The sequence below is a fragment of the Rousettus aegyptiacus genome, unplaced genomic scaffold (genome assembly GCF_014176215.1).
Source record: "Rousettus aegyptiacus isolate mRouAeg1 unplaced genomic scaffold, mRouAeg1.p scaffold_m13_p_3, whole genome shotgun sequence".
In the NCBI taxonomy this organism is placed as follows: domain Eukaryota; kingdom Metazoa; phylum Chordata; class Mammalia; order Chiroptera; family Pteropodidae; genus Rousettus; species Rousettus aegyptiacus.
The window spans coordinates 114,228,345-114,249,486 of NW_023416306.1; the positions used below are offsets into that span (position 1 = coordinate 114,228,345).

The 21,142-nt window shown below is 41.4% G+C and overlaps 1 protein-coding gene across 4 annotated transcripts in view; it reads right to left on the minus strand.

The window, feature by feature from the left end:
- Positions 1 to 18,722, minus strand: part of GPR176 (G protein-coupled receptor 176) — a 78,219-nt gene extending 59,497 nt beyond the window's left edge. For 2 of the 4 annotated variants that reach the window (XM_036239339.1, XM_036239341.1), the window contains exons 1-2: positions 17,656 to 17,752; positions 3,133 to 3,276 (exon numbers count right to left, since the gene is read on the minus strand). In XM_036239339.1, coding sequence (XP_036095232.1) covers positions 3,133 to 3,215 — 83 coding nt within the window. In that variant the 5' untranslated portion in view covers positions 3,216 to 3,276; positions 17,656 to 17,752. Of the gene's footprint in view, positions 1 to 3,132; positions 4,423 to 17,655 lie in introns of those variants that run through there. The other 2 variants (XM_016152187.2, XM_036239340.1) reach the window with 2 other exon arrangements.
- Between the last annotated feature and the right edge of the window lie 2,420 nt (positions 18,723 to 21,142).

The following is a 21,142-nucleotide window of genomic DNA, read 5'->3' on the forward strand; positions in this document are numbered from 1 at the left end:
TACATCTTTTCATGCAGCTGCTCCCTGTTACTGTCAAGAAACTCCAATCAGTTTAGCGGTTTGCATGAAGCCACTCTCTAAGCCAGTAAGTAACCCTATCTGTCACTCTGCTCTCAAGGGTCATCAAAGTTAAGGGTTATACGAAAACCTTACCGTTCATCCCTGTCTCTGTGGACCACATTAGTGAAAATATTCACATCTGATAAAACTTATTATTTTTATTTTTTTCATTCTTATTGAGCTATCATGTCAATGATATTGTGTAGGTCACCTAAATTCACGGAATGATAGATTAAATATATTCTTTTTCCTCTTCGTTTACAGAGTAATGGTTAAATCTCCCCATTTTTAGAATAAGATTTACAGTGACTTTACCAAGTAACTTGGTATCTTTAATATCCTTTGATAAGACTGATCACCATCATGTTAGGATAATACCTCCTTACAATAATTCCATAGTTACAGCTGCGGCCTCGAGGGGGAAAGCACCAGCACCTCTCTTTTCAATCTTCAATTATGTACATAATAAATATAAGCAGAGATAGAAACTTGAGTTTCTAAGGGGAGTGAAAGAAATAGAAGAATGAGAGAAGCTGGCCAGGTGATAAGGCAGGGAAGAGCTTTTATGGATGAAGGAATAAAAGCTGGGACAAGGAGCCTGGAAAGAGAATAATGCACTCTGGGAACCATGGGTAGTTTGGAATTCCTGGTGTGACTGTGTAAGAGACAAGCTTGAGAGGGAAACAGGAGCCAGGTTGTAAAATGTCACCATAGGGAGTTTGTAGGTGTGAGATTATGAACTTGAGGGCATTTCCACCAGAAACCTCCTTCCTGCTCTACATCTCTCAAATCTAGATCTCTTATGCAGAACACCCTTCTGGTTCCTAGCCACTCAATGTGTAGTCCTAGGATAAGCAGCACCTAGAAATTTGTTAGAAATACAGAATCTCAGGTTCCACTCCAGACCTCCTGAATCTGAACCTACATTGTAAAAAGATCCCTAGCAGATTCCCTTACACACTGAAGATTGAGAAGTACAATTCCAGACCAACCCTGGAAAACATTAAGGAATTAAGGAGAATAGGAAGAAACCATAAGACTGGAGACAGGGAAAAAGGGAAGTAGAAAAATAGATCAAAATCCATATTGCCAACCTAATGCTAGAATAAACTATTGACAGGAAGGCCTGACGAAACCACTAAAAGCCAGCATGGATTCATTAAGAATAAATTATGTCAGCTTCTCATTTTCGTGTATTGGTAAGCCTAGAAAATGCAGTAGACATACTGTATATGGGTTTCAGTAAGGTATCTGATAAGATGCCTCAAAATATTTTTGTAAATATTTTTACAAAATATTATTTGGTAAAGAAATATGGGTTGGGTGATAGTTCTATTCTATGCATTTATAATTGGTTTAACAATTATTCCAAAAGAATTTTGACTAGTAAATTAAAATTGCATATCTCTGGTGACAAGACCTCCAACCTTCTCTCCCTAGATGATTCAAAACTTTTTTATATTAATAATTTAGATGCTTATGTAAGATACAAAGTTACTATCAATAAGAGCAACAATGTTATATAATGGCATATTCAGGATTTCACCTCCTCAAAATTAAAAGATAGATACAAAGAACCAAAACATTTTAGTTAAATTTAGATGAATTAAAATTATGGTAAAATTAAAGTGCTAATCTGGGCTCCTAAACTGAATAAAGGCAAGTATGATGAAAACGAAGCATAACAGCAGTACATGAAATAAAAGCTTGGGAGTTTTAGTAGATGCTAAATTCAGTGCGAGCCAACATATTGATGTTAACAAAAAGTCAACAGGATGTGTAAGTTCAGTTCAACCTACATACCAAACTCAACGACAGAAGACTCACATTAAGACTAAAAGGTGGCAGCAGAAATTTAAACTAGCTTTTCCATTCTGTAACTCGAGATAGAACACAAAGATCCCATAGTCAAAATTAAAGATGCCTGATATTAACAATAAGGCGGCCTAATAAGGCAGACCAAATTGAAGTGGAACATACTTTTATAGCTGCCCACATGCTCCCTTGTAGTTAATAATATTCTGAAGAGATCTGCATGCTAATCAGCCACAATTGTCCTGAAAACCAAATAGCCCTTCATTGATTCTTCTGATCGCCCACTTGCCCCCTCTGTTCTCTTTTGTGCCAAGCTGGAAATGACCCTTGACTACCTTATGTGTGTTCCCATATCTACAATGCTTGTGGCTCTTTTGATAAAGACTTATTTTCTCAGTTTTGGAGAGTCGCTGCATACATATTGGATATTAGGAGGACACATGTAGGCTTCCAACGTCTCAGGAACAGTGCAAAGTCCGGACTGGTGGCGAGTGGGTGGAATTTCAAGGCCTTCACATTACTGAGGTATCAAGAAGTCCCAAAAGAAGGTGGAACACTCAAATGGCTGAAGGAAAGAGGGACTCAAAATACCAGGAGTGGTATATGACCAGTCCCCATGAGATAGTGCAAATTTTCTAAATGTTGTGATTTTAATTCTGCATAGATCAAGCAGAAAGATGATTTAGTGCTTCCCAATTTATGTAGCTTCAAACGGTTCTATCGTGTTTCTGACAGCCAACTATTCCAGCTGAAGCTCTACACTCACTTAGATATTAGATTGAAAGATAGAGGAGTCCCTGAAGGAGTAGTCACATAAATCCCCTCCCCATTCCTTTTATTAAAAAATATATACTTCAAAGGCAACCATCAGAAACTCCCCTCCTGCCTTTTTGAATAAATAATTTAGTTATTACTTATAGGATAGGGTTTAAGATGGAGATGACTGGCAGGGGCAGAATTAAGAAATTAGATGATTTTATTCACAAAATTCTGAGGTAAGTTTCTAAGTCAGATTTGAGAAGTGGCGCTGCCTAATTATATTCAGAGGCTCTAATTTTTTCATCTTACCTTCAGACCTTAAGCAACACTAGCTATTAGAAGATGAGTAGAACTGGTACCAATACCCCAAAATCAAGTTCCCACCACCTCCCCATCCCAACCACTCTCTTTGCAAGAATAATTTGGCAGAAGGCAATGCTAGTACTCCCATAGGAGTTTGTGGTTTTTTTTAAGTCTTCTAATGACTCAAGCACTTACCTTAAAATAATCACTCTTCTCCCTTCCATCCTCCTGACATGTACTCTCATTGCTTGACTCCCGGGGAGATGCCCACCTGTCATCTCCACAGACACTAAGAAATCGGCCAGACATCCCTTAGATCAATGTTAAAGTGTGAAGCACCTGCATCAAAATCACATAGTGTGTTCATTGAAAATACAGACTCCAAGACCCCATGTTAAACCCACTGAAACAAAATTCCTGATGGTGGAACTCAGAAATGTTCATTTTTAACAGGTGATTTTTACACACACTTTGTTTAAGAATCTCTGCCTCCCAATTACGACAACAAAGAGAGGCAAAGTGATTTACCAACAGTCAACCAACCCACCACCACTCAACAGCAGGGCCAGGCTAGAATTCACCCTTCCTAAGCACCTGCTGTGATCCTTACCAGCTAGAGCGCACTGACTTGTTACTAATGAGAAAAATGATTTGGTGCTTTTCAGAAAAAAGTCCCATCCAATCTTAACAGCAGCATCCCACAGAGAAATAGGCACTGAACCTTCTAGTCTCTAATACTGCCCATCATGTGGCAGAGACAGAAAGCTTCATTTTAGGGTTTCTGAAATTTGCAGAATCACCGTTACTAAGGATTTGCTGCCTTGGGAGAAGGCCACAGAAACAACAGGACAAATACAAAAGGTGCTATTCTCATCAATCAATGAGAGGGTCTGGAAACCAAAATCTGATTATTTTGTCTCTGCTTGAGTCTTGCTTGAACTCTGTGTTCCTGGAAATTAAATTCACACTCAGGCTGACTTCAGAGGGTTATTCTTTCCTTTCCATTTAGCAGCCTTTGGAAGTGTTTCTTGTCCTAAGAAACTGCACAGGAGGCCCCAACAAAAAGTAGCAGTAATTAAAGGTGCAAATGAGCACACACAGGGATGCCCACAGGGAAGCAGGGAGTAAATATCACATCCCCCCTAACAAGAGGCAGAGAAGTACTCAAACATTCTTACTCAAAAAAATACAGTCACTCTTGATACAAAGCATTCTCTCAATTACTTTATTTGGAACAAGAAATAAGTTACTTTATTTGGAATTTTGTTTGGAAAAGACACAGTGATCTAAAATTACCTCCATCAATGTTACTTTTGGCAGCTCATAAAGGTCATCTGATGGAATAAGTAAAAATGGAATAAGTAAAAATGGAGGCGACTGTATCATTCATCACTCCTAGGTGTGTTTTATAAGATCTCATTAAAAAGCCATACGTGATTGTGTCATGGAGTTTGAGTATGACAATCAGACAAATGGTTATGGGGGGGGGGGGTGCTGCCTAAAAAAAAAACATACCGGTTACTTGTGGCTTAGGTTGAAATTTCAATGGCCACATCATACATGAGTTGAAAGAAAGAGAAGAGAAGAGGGAGGAGGAGAGGGAGGGAGAGGCTGAGGAGGGAGAGGGAGGGGAGAGTTGCGAGAGGTCTTTGAGCTTTCTTTTGTCTTTTTTCGCTTAATGCTCTCGCTTGCTTCCGGTTCTCGTCTCTCTCTCGCTCTTTTCTTTTGTCTTTCTTTTTGGTCTTTCTGTCGTCCTAGCTGTACTTCTTCCTCCTTCGTCCTTAGCCTTCCGGCCTTCCTCCCTCCCTCCCTCCCTCCCAATCCCAAGACATAACTCACGCCTCCCTCCCTCCCGAGACGAACACAAACCCACACAGAAAGAAAGAGAGAAAGAAAGAAAAGATACAGTGTCTCACTCACACAGCTTGGAAGTGAAGATGGGCCTTGAAAAACTGTATGAGGTGGCTTAGAAATGCTTACAGCAAAAGGAGTTACTGATGTCAAGAGGTATGTGGAACATTTAAAAACACTGCTTCATCAATTAAATAGAAAAAATGTGGTTCTAATAACAGATTATTTTGTCACTGGAACTGAAAAATTCTACTAAAGCATCAAGATACAATAGAGTATATATACCAAAGTAAAGTGTCAGAGCAAGATGCCAATTTTTCAAAGTTATGATCAAGTGGTTATATAACACTTGAACCCTCACCTGTCTGGAGGATATAAAAGAATAAACAGAGAGCTGTGGGTGGGTACTGAGTGCTATCCACCCAGGCGACAAAGAAGAGGTGCTGTCTCCACCCTCAAGCCTACTAAGGGGGCTCCAACAAGCCCAGGCAGCCATCTTAATGCATGGCCCATACAATTAGATTCACAATGAACTGTGACTGGCTCCTGTCTGAGAAACCTAAAGAGCAAGAGATGGGCTGATAAGCTGCTCAAAGAAGAGGCTAGAGGAGGCAGCCTACACTCCCAGAATTTACCAGGGTCAAGGATGCATGTATGTTCCCTTGTACTGGGAGTGAGCCAAGGTGTAACAGCAATGGCGTGAGGTCATGTCAGGGCTTATTCAAGAGAAACTGGAGGTCCAGCAGCATTCACAGGCTGAGTACAGAGTAAGCTACTAACCAAGGATATGAGAGGATATCACCACCATTAAGGGACAGGTGACGGTCCAGACAGCATGAAGCCACTTACAAGAGGATCAGCCTTTTATGGCCTTTTCTGCCCGTCCTACATCTCCCTCCTCCACCCATACACCACCAAGTCCCACCTCAGTTCCAATCCTGGTAGGCCAAGAAATAGTGGCCAGAAGCTCAGGGTGGAGAAGGAAGCCAACTAGATGCCTCTGCTGAACTTCAAGCTTCTTTCAGGCAAGGGGCTGGAGTGGAGACTGTGGGGAGGGAGGAATCTTTCGTCTTCAGTCAAGTTGGGTGCTTTGCCTTTCACCAGACTGTACATATTATGTACAGGTGTCTCCCTCTAACCCCAAGGGATATATCCCCAGATGCCCAGTGGATGCCTGAAACTGTGGATAGTACCATACCCTGTATATCATCTATTTTTTCCTATATGTACATATATATGATAAAGTTCAATTTAAAAATTAGGTACAGTAAGAGATTAACAATAATAATAAAATAGAACTATAATATTCTGTAATAAAAGTTATGTGAATGTGGCATTATTTAGTAAAAAAGGGTGACTTGAACACAAACACTGCGATACCAAGGCCGTGTGATGACCAAGAGGGCTTCTGAGTAACAGGCAGGGAGCAGACACAGTGTGGAGATGCTGGACGAGGGGGTGATTCGCATTCTGGGTGGGATATAGCAGGACGTCATGAGATTTTTGTCGTGCTATTATGAATTGTTTATTTCTGGAATTTTCTGCGAGTAACTGAAACCTGGAAATTAAAACTGTAGAAAAGGGAGATTACTGTACTAAACCGAGTGTTTTATGAATGAAGAATAACCAGGAAAGTTGTGGAGTTACCCATGCTTTTATTCAAGAAGGTCATACACATGGAACTGAAATGAAAAGGCACAAACTGGGATACATGCAACGATTTGGATAGACCTCCAGGGAGTTATATTGGGTAGAGAAAAACCCGTCCCAAAAGTTTACACACTCTGTTATTCCATTTATATGTGTTCTGTGAAATGACAAAATTACAAAAATGGAGATGAGATTAGTGGTTGCCGAGAGTTAAGAAAGGGGTAGGGGACGAGAGGAAAGTAGATGTGGTTATAAAAGGGCAACATGAGGAATCCTTGAAGCGATGGAAATGTTCTGCATCTTCACTGTATCAATGTCAATATCCTGGTTATGATACTGTACCCACCATACACACATACCAGTACCACACAGTGTACTATTAGGGGAAACTAAGTAAAGGGTAGATATCACATCTCTGTGTTATTTCTTACAACGGCCCATGAATCTACAATTATCTCAAAATAAAAAAGTTTATTTTTTTAAAAAAAGGTGCTAGGTGTACACCACTGGATGGAATAAGTAATCACTAGCCCTCATCACACCGACTCACATTCTGTCAGCTAACGATGCTTTGACTGTTTTGTAAAACCCACTGCATTCAGTAGTGCAAATATCAGGGTTTTCAACCTCGTATTTGCTGGCTACATTGGCATATTAGTTTACTAGGGCTGCCATAACAAAGTACCATACAGTGGATGGCTTAAAACAGAAATTCATTGTCTCATAGTTCCGGAGGTTAGAAGTCCAAAACCAAGATCTTGGCAGTGCCACGTTCCCTCTGAAACCAGCAGAGGAACCCTTCCTGGCCTCCTTCCAGCTTTTGGTGGTTTGCCGGCAATCTTTGGTGTGCCTTGGCTTGCAGCTGCACAACTCCAATCTCTGCCCTCATCTCACAATGTTCTCCCTGTGTGTATGCCTTCAGGTGTTCTCCTTATAAGGACACAAGTCACGTTGCATTAAGGACCTGCCCTACTCCAATATGACCTCATCTTAAGTAATTACATCTGCAATGACCCTATTCTGAGGTACTGGGGGTACATATCTTTTGGGGAATGGGGCATAATTCAACCCATAACCCTTAGCTAGAGTCAAAATATTCTATTTGTCATTTTCAGACCTTTTTCGACATCCCTATTTCTACCACTGAGCTTCTCAGATAGACAAGTAGAAGGAGTGGTTCCCTAACAGTAGCAAGACACTCAAGGACACCACTCCGATTTCACACATCTAGGCACCATCTGTCTCAGAATAGGCAGTCAAATACTCCCTGATGACAACACTGCCTCTCACTAGCTCATAGCCAGGGCCATGCCTCCAGGCTGCTTCTAGCAATAATTTTGACTTTGTCTAGAATCCAAAAGCCTCTAAAAGTTAGAGTGGCATCCCCATATGCATGATGTCGCCTGTTTCAAATGATGCCTGTCTTATTTCATAGGTTCACTCTAACGTAAATCAGGCTATAACTTCTGTCCTTGTGGATTTCTTATCAAGAGACCAGCTGGCCCTCCCAATATTTGGCTTCTGTGAGCACCGCTCCAGGCCACTGGATATGACTGTGTGTGTGTGTGTGTGTGTCTGAGTCCTGACTATGGGTAAAACTCATGTTCATTTCCAGAAAGCTGGAAACACAGTAGTGAAAGAGACAAAGTCTCTGTCCCCATGATTCTGCATTCTAATGGAGAGAGACAAACAAGGTAATTTCTGGGGTTATAACTGCTATAGAAGAAATAAATGGAATGATATGATAAAAGTGGAGGGGGAATTATTTTAGATAAGCTGTCTTGGAAGAGGTGACATCTGAGTTGTAATTTAAAAGAAGGGTCTAGGGAAGAACATCCCAGAGCAGAGAGAACAGCAAGGGCAATGGCCATTAGTGGCCATTCGGTTTAACTTGCCATGTTGAACTGAAAGGTTGTTTGGAAGCTGTGGGAGAGATCTCTGCTTTGCTCCCCTCCACCTTTCACCATTGGCTCTGTGCCATCTGCTTTTGTACTATTTACCTTGACAATGCCCATGTGAGGATAGCCCAGGTTCTTTCTAGCACTTGGATGCTAGACCTTATGCTGACAAACCTCCTGCTCTCTCCTCTGTGCCCTGGGCTTGGATCAACTGAGGATACCCATTCCCCTTGCCCCAGAAATGTTCTGCTTCGACCATCCTGAGAGCTGGACCCACCAGCCATGGTAAAATTAGAAGCAGAAAACATAAAGTGGCTAATTTCCCAATCATACACCCATCAGATGTCTGGGACTTCATCCACACCACACAACCGACTGTCATAAGGGTTGCGCTTCCCAGGACTCACCCACAGCCTTGCCCGCCAACCTCCACTGAAGCTCTTACAGTCACTCAGAAAAGCGAAGGCCAGCTTATGACCCAGAGATTGTTGAGCTCATCATCCTCTGAGGGACTACCTCTAACAATAGTAACATTTCTCTTTTATAACATAGCTAGATTTTTTTGTTACCAAATTTTTATATTAATTAACTATGAGCAACTATTTATGTGTAAATAACTCTTGATTTAAAAAAAAAAAGGGGGTGTTTTACTGAGAGAAAAAGTATCAGAGGTTTGATGCTGATTCCAAAGAGTTGCCAGTGTTTCCTGACCCAGTAGACTCCTCTGGACTCTATCTCTGCACACACACAGGCTGCTGACGACCCCATGATCTTCAGTCTCCCTTACATTCCTGGGACCGAGGTATGACCTTCCACTGCTGAACTCTTGCACAACCAGACATACAGTCCAGTCTTCCTCAGTGCCCGTGAGCACCACTCCAGCTACCAGTCTGTCTCTAGCTCTTGCTAAATTCTCAGGGCTCTGGGTTTCAGCCACTCTTCTTTCCCGGGCATCAAAATTCCACTGTATCAGGCCCTGCCTGGCTGTGAGAGTAAGCTAATGAGCAAGTCACTATCCCTCTGAACTTGTTTACCCAAATGCAGGATATGAATGGTGACAAAAATAGTGTATATACATATATCAGTCCAAATATTTCTGTTGTGCATGACAGAAATCAAACTCACACAAATTTAAGTGAAAAAGGAGATTTGGGGTTTTTTGGTTCATGTAATTAGAAAATACAGGCTCATGACCCCTCGAACAGTATCATCGAATGGTTTCTCTCCCCGCCCCCCCACCACCCTTCCTGCTCTCTCTCATCCTCACTTCTGCTTCTCTCTCTGCCCTTACTCTTTCCTAAGCAGACAGCTCCTGGCTTCCTTTATCCCTGCTAAACGGCCCCTTTGGGAAAAGATGGCTTCTCTACCATCATCTCTATGCCAAGGACTTGGATCCCATGACCATCCCTGGACTAATCACTGAGGACAGGAAAACAGAATCCTGGAACCAGCAAGTCTGGATCATGTTCCTACATGTTTCCCTGGGTGGGAGTGAGGCTATATACAGTACTGTCAGGGGCATCATATAAGGGACCACATGAGGTAGACAGCAGCAGATACTACAGATTAGTTCACTAAATATTCATTCCATAATCTTTCAGCCATCTGCTATCCTCTGTTACAAAGACTGGAAAACAAAATATACTAATTTTCAGACAGTCTTGCAGTCAGGGTGCAGGCTCATGGTCTAGGTTCTGCCCAGCAGCTGTTCTCTCAGAAAAGCAGACATGATAAATGTGAGGTGATGGCTGGGGGCAATCATCAGGTTTTCTTGTAAGTGCAGGGAGATGACAGATGCCTTTGCTTCTTCTGGGCCAGCTGTGTCCTAGGATTCTAGAGTCTAATCCCTTACTTCACTGGTGATACCATGATTTCTGCTAGAATCAGTGGTACGACTGTGCATGTTTTTTGACTGTGTCCCTAGCTCTGTGGCATCAAGGCTCTCCTATAAATTCTTAAAACAACCTAATACCCTGTAATAAATTTCTTTCTTCATAAACTGGCTAGTTTGGTATAGAGTAAAATACCTTGCCCTGCTGCATGATGAAAAAAAAAAAAAGGAGCACATCATGTCCCATTGTTCCCTCAGCCCTTCTCTTCCCTCCAAATACAGACATATAATACAAAGACCCAGGGCCACTCTATCTAGTTCTGGTATACACGATAAATGAAATCTTGAGCCTTTCTTGTAAGTCACTGGCTCCTGACATGAACTTTATTGTTTTTAATAACTTTATATTGACTTTTGTTGATATCTGAATATATGACACATTCTTTGAGGGGTTATAACACTCATGTAAACTGTTTTTATTCCCCATGATGAACATAGTAACTGTAAACTTGGTCATCTTATGGTGGTTTTCTTTTAAATGCCTGTTGTATATTACATTTGGCAAACCAATCCTTCTAAAGCCTGAACTCCCTTGCAATTCAACTTTGCAAGTAAAATTTTTTTCTTTACTAAACACTTTTGTAGCTGTGTCTTCTTTTGACAATAGGCTCCATTGTTTACAACTAAGAACCTGATAAATGTTGGAAGGGAGGCTCAGGAATAAATCCACACGTGTCATTGGGGGAAGGCAGTGCTGTTAGGGGGAAGAGGTGTTCAATAAAAAATAAAAACAGAAAATGTCCCTACATTATTTCATAAGGTTACTATGATTGAAAAATGTGGCATATGTTATAAATTACAAAGCCCATATAAATGTATGGCTAAAATAGTATTCTTGATTGACAGTTACCACGTTGGCAGGTAATGAAGAGGGATTTTCATTCAAAAGACTAATCAGCTCTCTGTTCTGCTTTGTAAATATGCTTGCTGCATAGGCTGTACTCAAAATTGACTAAAGACTTACCTTCCCTTTTGTTTATCTGTCTAACAAATGTAACTGTTTTTACAATCCCCCACCTCCACCCCAGCAACTCTAGCACTTTGTAACACTTCATAACTGCCAGCAACCATATCAAACTTCAGCACTTTGTAAAGGTCTGAGGACAAATTACTCAATCAGCCTGTGTCATAAAGGGTCTATGTAAGGAATGCTGCAACTGAGCTCAGGACCCAGATGTTCAGAGTGCTAGCTCCTGTGGAACTGCTGGTGTAATAAACCTGAGTTCTCCAACTCTCCAAGTGCTGCATATTTTCACACTGGTCTAATTTTGGACCTTTTTTGCAACAGTAATGCAAGGATACCTACATTGCACAGGAAGCATCCATCTCCCATTAGCAAAACTCTCCTTGTCTTTCCTCATTAAAGACCTTCTATGAATTTCCTAGTGTCCAAAGGTAATACCTTCCTAGATGAAGTTCCTAGATGAAGTTATTAGAAATCAACATTCTTGTGTTCTCTTACCTCATTCCATTTATGAACTTATGTTCCTCAATTTTCCAACGTATTCATACTGTGACCAAATCCCACCACCCCACATTATCGTGACCTAACTTTTGGTTACATATCTACTAGAAACAAGTCTAGCAGTCATCCCACCTTTTGCCCTTAATGTGCAACTTCAGATTCTGACACCATAGCAAAACTTAGAACAACGCTGTGAACACCTAGAAATGCTGGATTAAGAGAAAGACATCTTTAAATTCATAGCCAAGCTTACAAGAAATTAGAAGAAATTCCCAGTTGCCTGAAACAGAGACCAGAGTGCTTACATTGAGGGGTGATTTTTCAGACCAGGAAATAGCCCCTCACAGATAACTTTGGGTTTCAACACCCACACAGGGACTGAATTGACCTTGGACTCATCTGAAACAGGTAGCTGGAAGAGAAACTCTTGCATAAAACCAGAATCCTCAATAGGTAGCCAACTAAATGACAAAGAAGAAAAACTGTATCCTCTACATCAGAGAAATGACAAGGAAATATGTCTTTTCCTGTCCTGAGTTCCTGGGCTCCTGATGACCCTATGACACCTGGCAAGAACAAATGTAAAACTGTTCTGGAGGCCACTTCTGCAGCCAAGATCTCACAGAATCCTTCAGAAAACTGAGACGGACTCACAATCAAAAACCTAGAAACACTTAAGGAAATCACTCGTCAACTATATGAAATACTCAACTAAGTCACTCTTTTCACTTACGATAGTAAACTTTTTTAAAAACTTACTCGTAAAGGTCAATATATTAATGTGCCATTATCTGTTAATATCTACATCTAAAGTGGTTTATTTATTCAATATGGCATCATGAGGAAATGGAATACCGATACTGTTAGGTTTGGAAGGGAGAAGTGAGCAACTCATAATGTCATTGGGCATCTAAAGGACAAGAATACAAGAGATACCTGAAAAGCAGTGGAATGAAGACAAGAAAACAAGAATTCTGGGGGTTGATTTTCTGATAGTTTTTTTTTTTTTTTCACTTTTTAGTTTTGCCCAGGGTAAATCTTTACTTCTAAATTTTGCTAAGAGCCACTCATACCTTCCAGTCTAGCTAAAACCTCTTCCAAGTTTTGGTGCAATATGACTAATGAAAATTTTCCACCTAGCCAATGTGGAGGTTCCTTGACAATAAAAAACTTTTTACAACAGCTTCCAGTCACTACTCAATCTAACTGGCTTATTCAGAAAACGACACATAGAGAAACTCTTTGACGAACTCTAGAGAAATGACAGTTTGCGAGGCTTGGACATCCCAGAGAAAAACAAAGCCATATCTGTTTATTCCTGTTTTAGGACAAATTTCCTTGCATTCTACAAAACCCCACCCAATAAAGTACACAAACATTTTTTGCAGAACCACGGTATTTGGAGCTGAGACTCTGAAACAAATAAAAAAACAAAGTAACTAAAAATGAAAATTGTAGACAGCAATTAATTAGTTGCTTTGCCTACCAGCATCAAAAATTTTCTACTATTATACCTTAAATGTCAACATAAAAATAATATTTTAACACCATGTAAACATTGCTCTGATTGGGGATGAGGTTACATTTCTAATACTAAAGTCAAATGGTTTCTGCATTTCAGTAGCATGGGACCACAGACTAAAGTCCAAAACAAAACAGAACCAGGTAAAAGAAAAACAAAACAATGGGACAAACTTTAATATGTCTTCTTATTCCGATGGGCTCATTGCTATTGGAACATTTTGAGAGGTGAAATTGTTTTGAATAGTTCTGGAGTTAGTTATTTTACATGACAGTAGTTCCTGTTAGAAATAACTTAGTGTAGCAGAGTTACGATATGGCCAGATCATTTATTAACATCCCAACAGTTACAAATGACTGAGCTGTAAAAAAGACAAGGCATATTAACACACATGAAACCAGCTACTTGCTAGTCAATGTGGATGAATCCAAGAAACATAGAAAAAAGTAATTACTCGATTATTTTACAAGTCTTTTTTTTCATCATGAGAAAAAAAATTTATTTAGAATAATCTTGAGCAGTCCAAAATTCCACTTAGGTGCAGCAAACATGGATGTGATGCTAAGCAACTGTAGTATTTTCCATAAATTGAGTAAGATTTAAGTTTGACACAGCATAGTAATCCTTAAAGCAATCCTCAAATTTCAACATGGCCCTGTATATTTTTAAATAAGTAAGGCTAGAATGAGCTAGCCTCATTCTAGCTCATTTGGTTTTAAGAATATATTGAGTGATAGATGGTAATTACATGAATTGATCTGAACAAAAGTGCATATAAGCTTAATCAAAACACATAGGTGAAATACTAATGCCATAACCAAGCCATATGGCCCACAGTTCCCTTAAGACCATTACAGTCTCTAGAACATGAAGAACTGGCTTTTCCCGGCTTACCCTATTCATAACTTGTTATTGTTCAATTCTGCTAAGATTATGGTATAACTAGCTACTGTCGAGTAAAATGCTTTTGCCTAGAAGACTGCAGTTCTGTTACTATTAGAGCCAGCAGAGGGAACTGACATTAAAAATCTAGGTCAAGAACCTATAGTATGGATCTCATTAGAAAACTGGGTCTTAGGTTAAAAGTGTTTTTGAAGAATTGTGAGCTTTAAGGTAATAACATCTTTTCAGAGACTACAGCATGTAAAGAACCCACCACATGACATATTATTAACAAAGTTAAGAACAGAAAAACCTCGACTAAAGAGGGGAGGACAGTGTAAAAATATTTATTTAAAAAGTTCAGAATAAAGAAACATTTACAGGATGTTTAAAAACTATTAACCTGCAGCCAAAATACAAGTCTTTATTAGTATATTGGATAGGTCATTCATCACTTCCAAGGCTCTGGGAAAATCTGTTTCTAGATTATGTTTTTTAAACACATAAATTAAATTGCTAGGAAGGGGAAAAGATTTATTTTCCTCTTCTTTATTCCTCATCAAAACTTTACGAAAATCCTGCAATGGGACAATGGTATCAAAGTTTTCACAGGAAAACTTTGACAAGAGCGCCAAGACAATTCAATGAGGAAACTGTAGTCTTTTCAGCAAATAATGTTGAAACACCTGAATCTCCACATATAAAAGAATGAATTTGGACCTCCAGTCCAAACTATATACAAAAATCAACATAAATGGATCAAAGATCAAATGTAAGAACTAAAACTGTAAATCTCTTAGGAGAAATTTTAAATCTTCATGACCTTAGATTATGCAATGGTTTCTTAGAAATGTCACCAAAAGCACAAGCAACAACAAAACTTTTTAGAAAAATTGGACTTCATCAAATTTCCATTATCTCTGGGTGACCTGACAAGAATTTGTTTACCAAATGTTTGCTCCTTATCATCTACCTGTGAATTGCCTACCTTCCCTTTGATATCCAAACCACTATCCCATTTCTCCTTAACTCAAAATGACATGTAGGCCCCAATTGCCTAATCTATCCTCAGGTCTCTTATGGAACACCTGTATGTACATATGTAATATAATTGGTTATTTATTCCTGTTAATCCGTTTCATGTCAATTTATTAGAAGAACCAGAACAACTATGCAGGGAAAAGAGGGGAAATTTCTCCCTCCCCCACAAAATTATTTTGACATAATAGTCAGCCTCTAAAAATCTAAATGAAAAAGTATATTTAGAGACTATAGGAAGTATATTTGAATTTTTTTAAAGGGAGGGGAGATAAACTCATTCATCTATGTTTTGGGACAGGGGAAGCAAGTAGATTAAACTGGAGTCATATGTTATTCTAGATACTATTCCATCCTCCATGTACTTTTCAGCCTTATCAATTCTTTCATAACAAATCTTTTTATTTCTAATCTGTGCTTTGTCTCTATTTCGGGGCTTCATAAAACAATGCTTCCCAAGTTTACTTGCCTTGCACATGATTTTGGAACTTAAACTCTGAGCCTCAACTGTCATTACCAGGAAGATTCAATTATATAGATATGTTTATACAGGTCAAGTCCTCAGAGAACAATGCATCAAGAACACCAGTGAGTACAAAGTACACAGAGCACTGTTAGTTAGTCTAAGCTTTTAAGAAAAACAGAAATGCCTTTCACTTTTGCACAAGTTCTCTGACTTTTAATGTCTAGACATTTAACCATATTTTTATTTTTTCTGAAAATAAAAAGGAGCAAATGAAATTCTCTCTAAAGAGGGCCCAAGCAATAATGTGGAAGGAGGAAAATATGTTCCCCTAGGCCAAGTCAGGCGTAACCAAAGATCAAGAGGAAAATCAGTATCCTCTTTAGAGATATTCATAAAATAAATTTTTTCATGTCCATTAAAGTGTTCTGTGAAAAAGAAATTAAAATAAAGGCAGATTTACCTAGGAATTCCTGCATCCAATGCAATCACAAGAATAGGAGTACATGGGAAGCCGAACATTTGTTAAATGTATACTATTTGCCCTTCCCTTTATTTCAACGGTACTCAAATTCTGAGAGTCAAACTAAGGGAAAATTTTTCCCAATGCCATCTTTCTTCAGGGTTAAAGCTACCAATGGGGAAAACAAAGCTAAAACAAAATAAAACAAACTATTATGTGTGTGTATGAAAAAAATCTGCAGAAATAAAAATGCAGGCATTTCTACTGCTTCCCCAATAATGTACACTTTAAGTAAATGTGACAATACCAGAATTTAACTCCCAGTGCATTGTGTCTGCTAGTATTTGTTGTTTGTTATATGAATGTTGAAAGTATTTCAAACGCAAGCTTTTGCTTTGTTAATGTGCATTTAACATTGCACTCATAAAAACATGTACCTTACACACACACACACACACACACACACATACACACACACACACACCCCTAGACATAGCCACACTGATGCCTATTTCTGAAAAAATGCCCTCATGACAAGAAGTGGAAGATAAATATGATAGAATGGCACAAGATGATGACAATTATAGAAATTATAAAGGGAAATTTCAAACATTTAAAAATTTTTTCATTGTCTTTTAGATTTCAGTTACCTTAGTTGCCATGGATATTCATAGGCATCTACAAAAAAAGTAATTTATTCCTACACTTAAACTTTAAGATTGCTCTTGGCCATAAAATCACACATAATCAAAACCAATCTTTTTACATCCTTATAAGTGCCATATCAGAGAATTTGCATTTGAAGGGAAGGCACATATTTACAATATGCAACATGTTCAACAAATCTCAACGGAAATGAATACCGATCGTATCATTCATCACTTAAAGAGTAGCTACCAGAAGCACTGGTAATTCTCACACCAATGGACAAACGTTTTTTACTAATGGCTCATTTCAGTTCAGTGATCCTTTCTTCCCCGAACAAGAATACTTAAAGCTGTCGTGCGTGGTGTTTTGTGTTTTTACCCTGTCTTTACTCAAACAAAACAAGGTAGAGAAGTAGATTGGGATTTGTTTTTGTTTGGGAATTTAAAAATATCCGAAGGTTACCAGAGTTTAACTCTACAGGCTTTTGTTTACCAGCAGGTCGATGTTCCGAATATGCGGGTCATAAAACGCGAGCCAAATAAGACTCTTTCAAAATAATCTTACATATACGGAATAGATGGTGGAGAAAAACAGAAGCTTTGTTCCTCGCTATTTGTAAACAAGAGCTCGGGTCAGCGCTCCTCCCAGGCACCGGGGAGGTAAGGAATGATGGACACAACGGCGCGCCCATCCCGAAGCGTTCCCCGAGGGCCGCCTTGGGAGGCTGGCCTCCGCCTGGACCCGGCACCGTCCCCTGCGCCGGGAGAAAGCCCTACCGGAACTCTTGTTTCTAGTGTGGGGCTGGAGTTGACCGTCCCTGCTTAACTTCCCTGCAGTTACCCGGGCATTTTTAAACCACCTTCAACTTTGCCATACGGAGAATAGATGGGAACCTGTGTCCTCAGGGAAGAGCCCTTCCCTAGGTGGCGCCCCCAGGGACAGCTTACCGAGCAGCGAGCCTATGAAGATGACGACCTGCACAGTGGTGGTGAACTGGCGGTACAGCTGCGCCTCGCCGAACTCCCCGAGCGCGCTGCGGTTGGCGCTGGCCGCCTCGGCCCCCGACCCGTTGCGCGGCTCGCTGGCGTTTCGGGAAATCCAGCTGCCGTTATGCCCCATGGCGAGGCTGGTGCTACGGCGCTGTTCGTAGCCCGTCCGCCCGCCCGCCTCCGATACCCGCGCCAGTCTCTCCTGCCTGGGGCGCGGAGGGACACGCGGGTGCTTGGTGGAGTTCTGGAGAACCCGGGGCAGTCGCGGTCCCCGTCACGTCTCCACATCACCAGCCCAGGAGCCTGGGAGGCGGGGATGGAGGAGGACGAGGTTGCGCCCCATGCCCGCTCCCTCCTGGGTCCCCGTCAGCAGCCACATGAAAGCAGCACGGTCAGAGCCCGCCGGACGTTGTCCGTCCCTCCTCCCGGGTGGTCAGCGCAGCCAAGCCCACTCAGCAGAGATGGAAACACTGAAGGAGGCATTTGATGGTCAAGGAAGGCGCTCTCCGCTCCCGCCGCCCCCTTCTACCTCCACGCCTTCCAACCCCGAGGGCCCGGGCATCCCTTGAGCACCGTGGGCTGACGGCTTCAGCCCCACTTTTTAGAGGCAGAACAGCATTTGGCTGAAGCCGGTTTTCAGTCCTGTTGGCTTCGAAGCCGGATGGCGATAGGAAATCTGTGAAATTCCCAAGCCAAGTGGTCGAAACCCCGAGGGGAGCCCCGAGTCTCCGACGGCGCCCATGACATAGGCGGAATGCCCTCAATTTCCCCCCAGCAGCCTCGCCCTTAGCACCTGGCCCCGCCAGGACACCCGCGCGGTCTCCCCCAGTCTAGCCCCTGGCAGGGAGCTCCGACCTCCCACTTCCGCTGCACGGACCCTCTCCCGCAGCCCCTTTGCCTCGGCAAGGCCTAGCGCCCCCTTTCCTGGCCTCGCTCCACCCCCCGGCAGCTGGGAGAGAGCCTCGCGGCCGTGCAGAAACACAGGAAAACGCTCCTGGAGGAGCAAGGGATGGTCTGCGCGGCTGCGGGATACTCTGAGCGCGCTTGGGGCAGCTAGGGGCGCACGGGCCCCGGCGGTCACGTGACGCGCTGGCCCCGCCCCCCACGTCGAGGCGACAGAGGCGGCAGAGGTGGCAGAGGCGGCAGAGTGGCAGGGGCGGCAGTGGCGGCAGGAGCGGGAGGAGCGGGAGGAGCGGGAGGAGCGGGGGGGGGGGGGGGGGCGGCGGCGCCATCTTGGCCTTCCTGAGCATGACTGCCTGGGTCCAGAGCGGGGGAGGCACGGCGGATCCTAGTCAGGATGCGGTGGCCAAATTAGCGGCTCCTTCTATGCTTTGCTTCCTTGACTATGGTCGTTACTTCTCCATAGCTCATCAGTAGGAGTTCCCCGAGACTTATAATTACATGTTGCTGCCACCTGGGCTAGAAGCCCAGTTTCCTTGATCTTCAGTTATGCCTTGGGTGTAGTTGAAGCATTTAAGAAAGATGAAACTTAGGAATCCAGTTCACGATTTCCTAGACCTTTTTAATGAGTCTCATTTGTAAAAGGTACACGATATAACTGAACTTGGGTCTGATGAATTCCAGGAATGAGGAATTGAGAGGGAGCAATTTCCTGTGGGCTGATGCAAAAGGATAGGAAGCTGGGATAAGCCCGTAAACAAGAAACAGTAAAAAGGAGTTGAATAGGAAAAGGAATGTGTACAGCATCCAGAGAAAGTGTTGTGGGGAAAAGGAGAAATGAGCCAGGAAAAGACAACCAAAAATTTGCTTGTTTCGACTTAAAGGAAACTGGTTTCGTTTTAATAAGTGAGAGACATGGTTGAGGGCTTTGACATATTGACTGATAGAACTAGTTCCCATGATAACGCTTAAGAACTGATTAATATTAGAGTTATTCCTTGGTTGCCTCATGGCTGATTGGTATAATATGACTACTTCACTTTCACTGGTAAACATTATTACTTGTCTTGAAAGGGCAAAAAATCCATGTCTTGTACATCCGTTTAATTACAGTTGGCAATCAGTAATATATTTCAATTGCTTAAGGCAAGTGATTAGGACAGCCAGCCAAACCATTTATGTGCTACTTGATTTTTATCAAACCTTTCTGGAGCTACACTAAAAGCAGGTAATGGGAAGTGGGGTGAAAAATAAGCAGTCTCTGGCTCTTAGAAAATGTTGTTATGTGTACTATTCCTCTCCCATAATGAATAGTATAAGAAAGCATTCTCCCAAGTTAAAAAACACCTTGTGTTCCCAAAGTTTTTAAGTTATTTGTTTAGCCTCAGGATCCATTCCCTATAGAAATGATAAAAAATGATAGGGGTCTCAGGCAGAGCGAAGGCAAAAAAAGGGAGTGAGAGGCTCTAGGGATTAAGGAGTCTCAGGGAAGTTCCATTGAGTCTGTAGATCTACTTCCTTCTCTGGAAGGTCTGCCTCCTTCGGTCACCACATCATTTCAAATAGTTACTTCTCTTTTCTTTGTACCAGTAGTTCATTCATTTAACAAATGTTAATGCCCTTGTGCTGGGAAGGCAGATGACAGTAGTGTGGAGTAGAACAGCTTTCGCCAATCACCTGTTCCTTAATAATATACCTATTGGGTTTGTTTGGAATTTTTCTTCTTGTAACCATGAGACAATAGGTATAATGGTAAATTTTATGTGTCAACTTAACTAGGCTATAAGTTGCACAGATATTTAGCCAAAGATTATTCTGAACTTGTTAATTAGGGTATTCCTGGATGAGATTAACATTTGAATCTGTAGACTGAGCAAAGAAGATTGCCCTTCTTAAAATGGGTGGGCCTCATCCAGTCAGTTGAAGGTCTGACTAGAACAAATGCACAATAGGTAATTTTAAAAAGCCTGTTTTTTTTCTCTCTTATACTCCTATGGTGTAGTGATAGGTAAAATCTGCAAGTCTTCCCATATCTATAGAATGTAATAGGATCCATTTCCGTTCAAAAGAATTCCCCAGATTCCAACTTTCTTAGGCATATATTGAAGAGCAGGAAGGGGCTTGGGTAGGGAGAAGAGATGAAATAGGATTTGCCTAACAAGCCTCGTATTGCAAAAACCAAGGTGGTGGGGGGAAATGAGGAGGAGCCTATGAGCTTTATTTTCCCTTCCTTCTTCCCTTTCCTCATTGAAGGTCTCCTCCTCCTCCTTTCTGTACTCCCACTCCACACCCTCACATGCCTCTTCATGGGCTCTCACTAAAGATGGGGAGAAGAAAAAGCTGAAGAAATGGGAATATTTTGAGTTGGTAAGCCCAAACAGCAGCATGCTGATAACAGAGGGGTCCTTATAGTCCCTGGCTACCCACCTGGAATAAGAACTTCTATTTCCAAATGGCTATTTATATGCCTATAAAAAAGACATAGAAGTGCAGATTATTATGTAGACATTACTAGTGTTCAACAATATCTCTTTCTCCTCTTCTT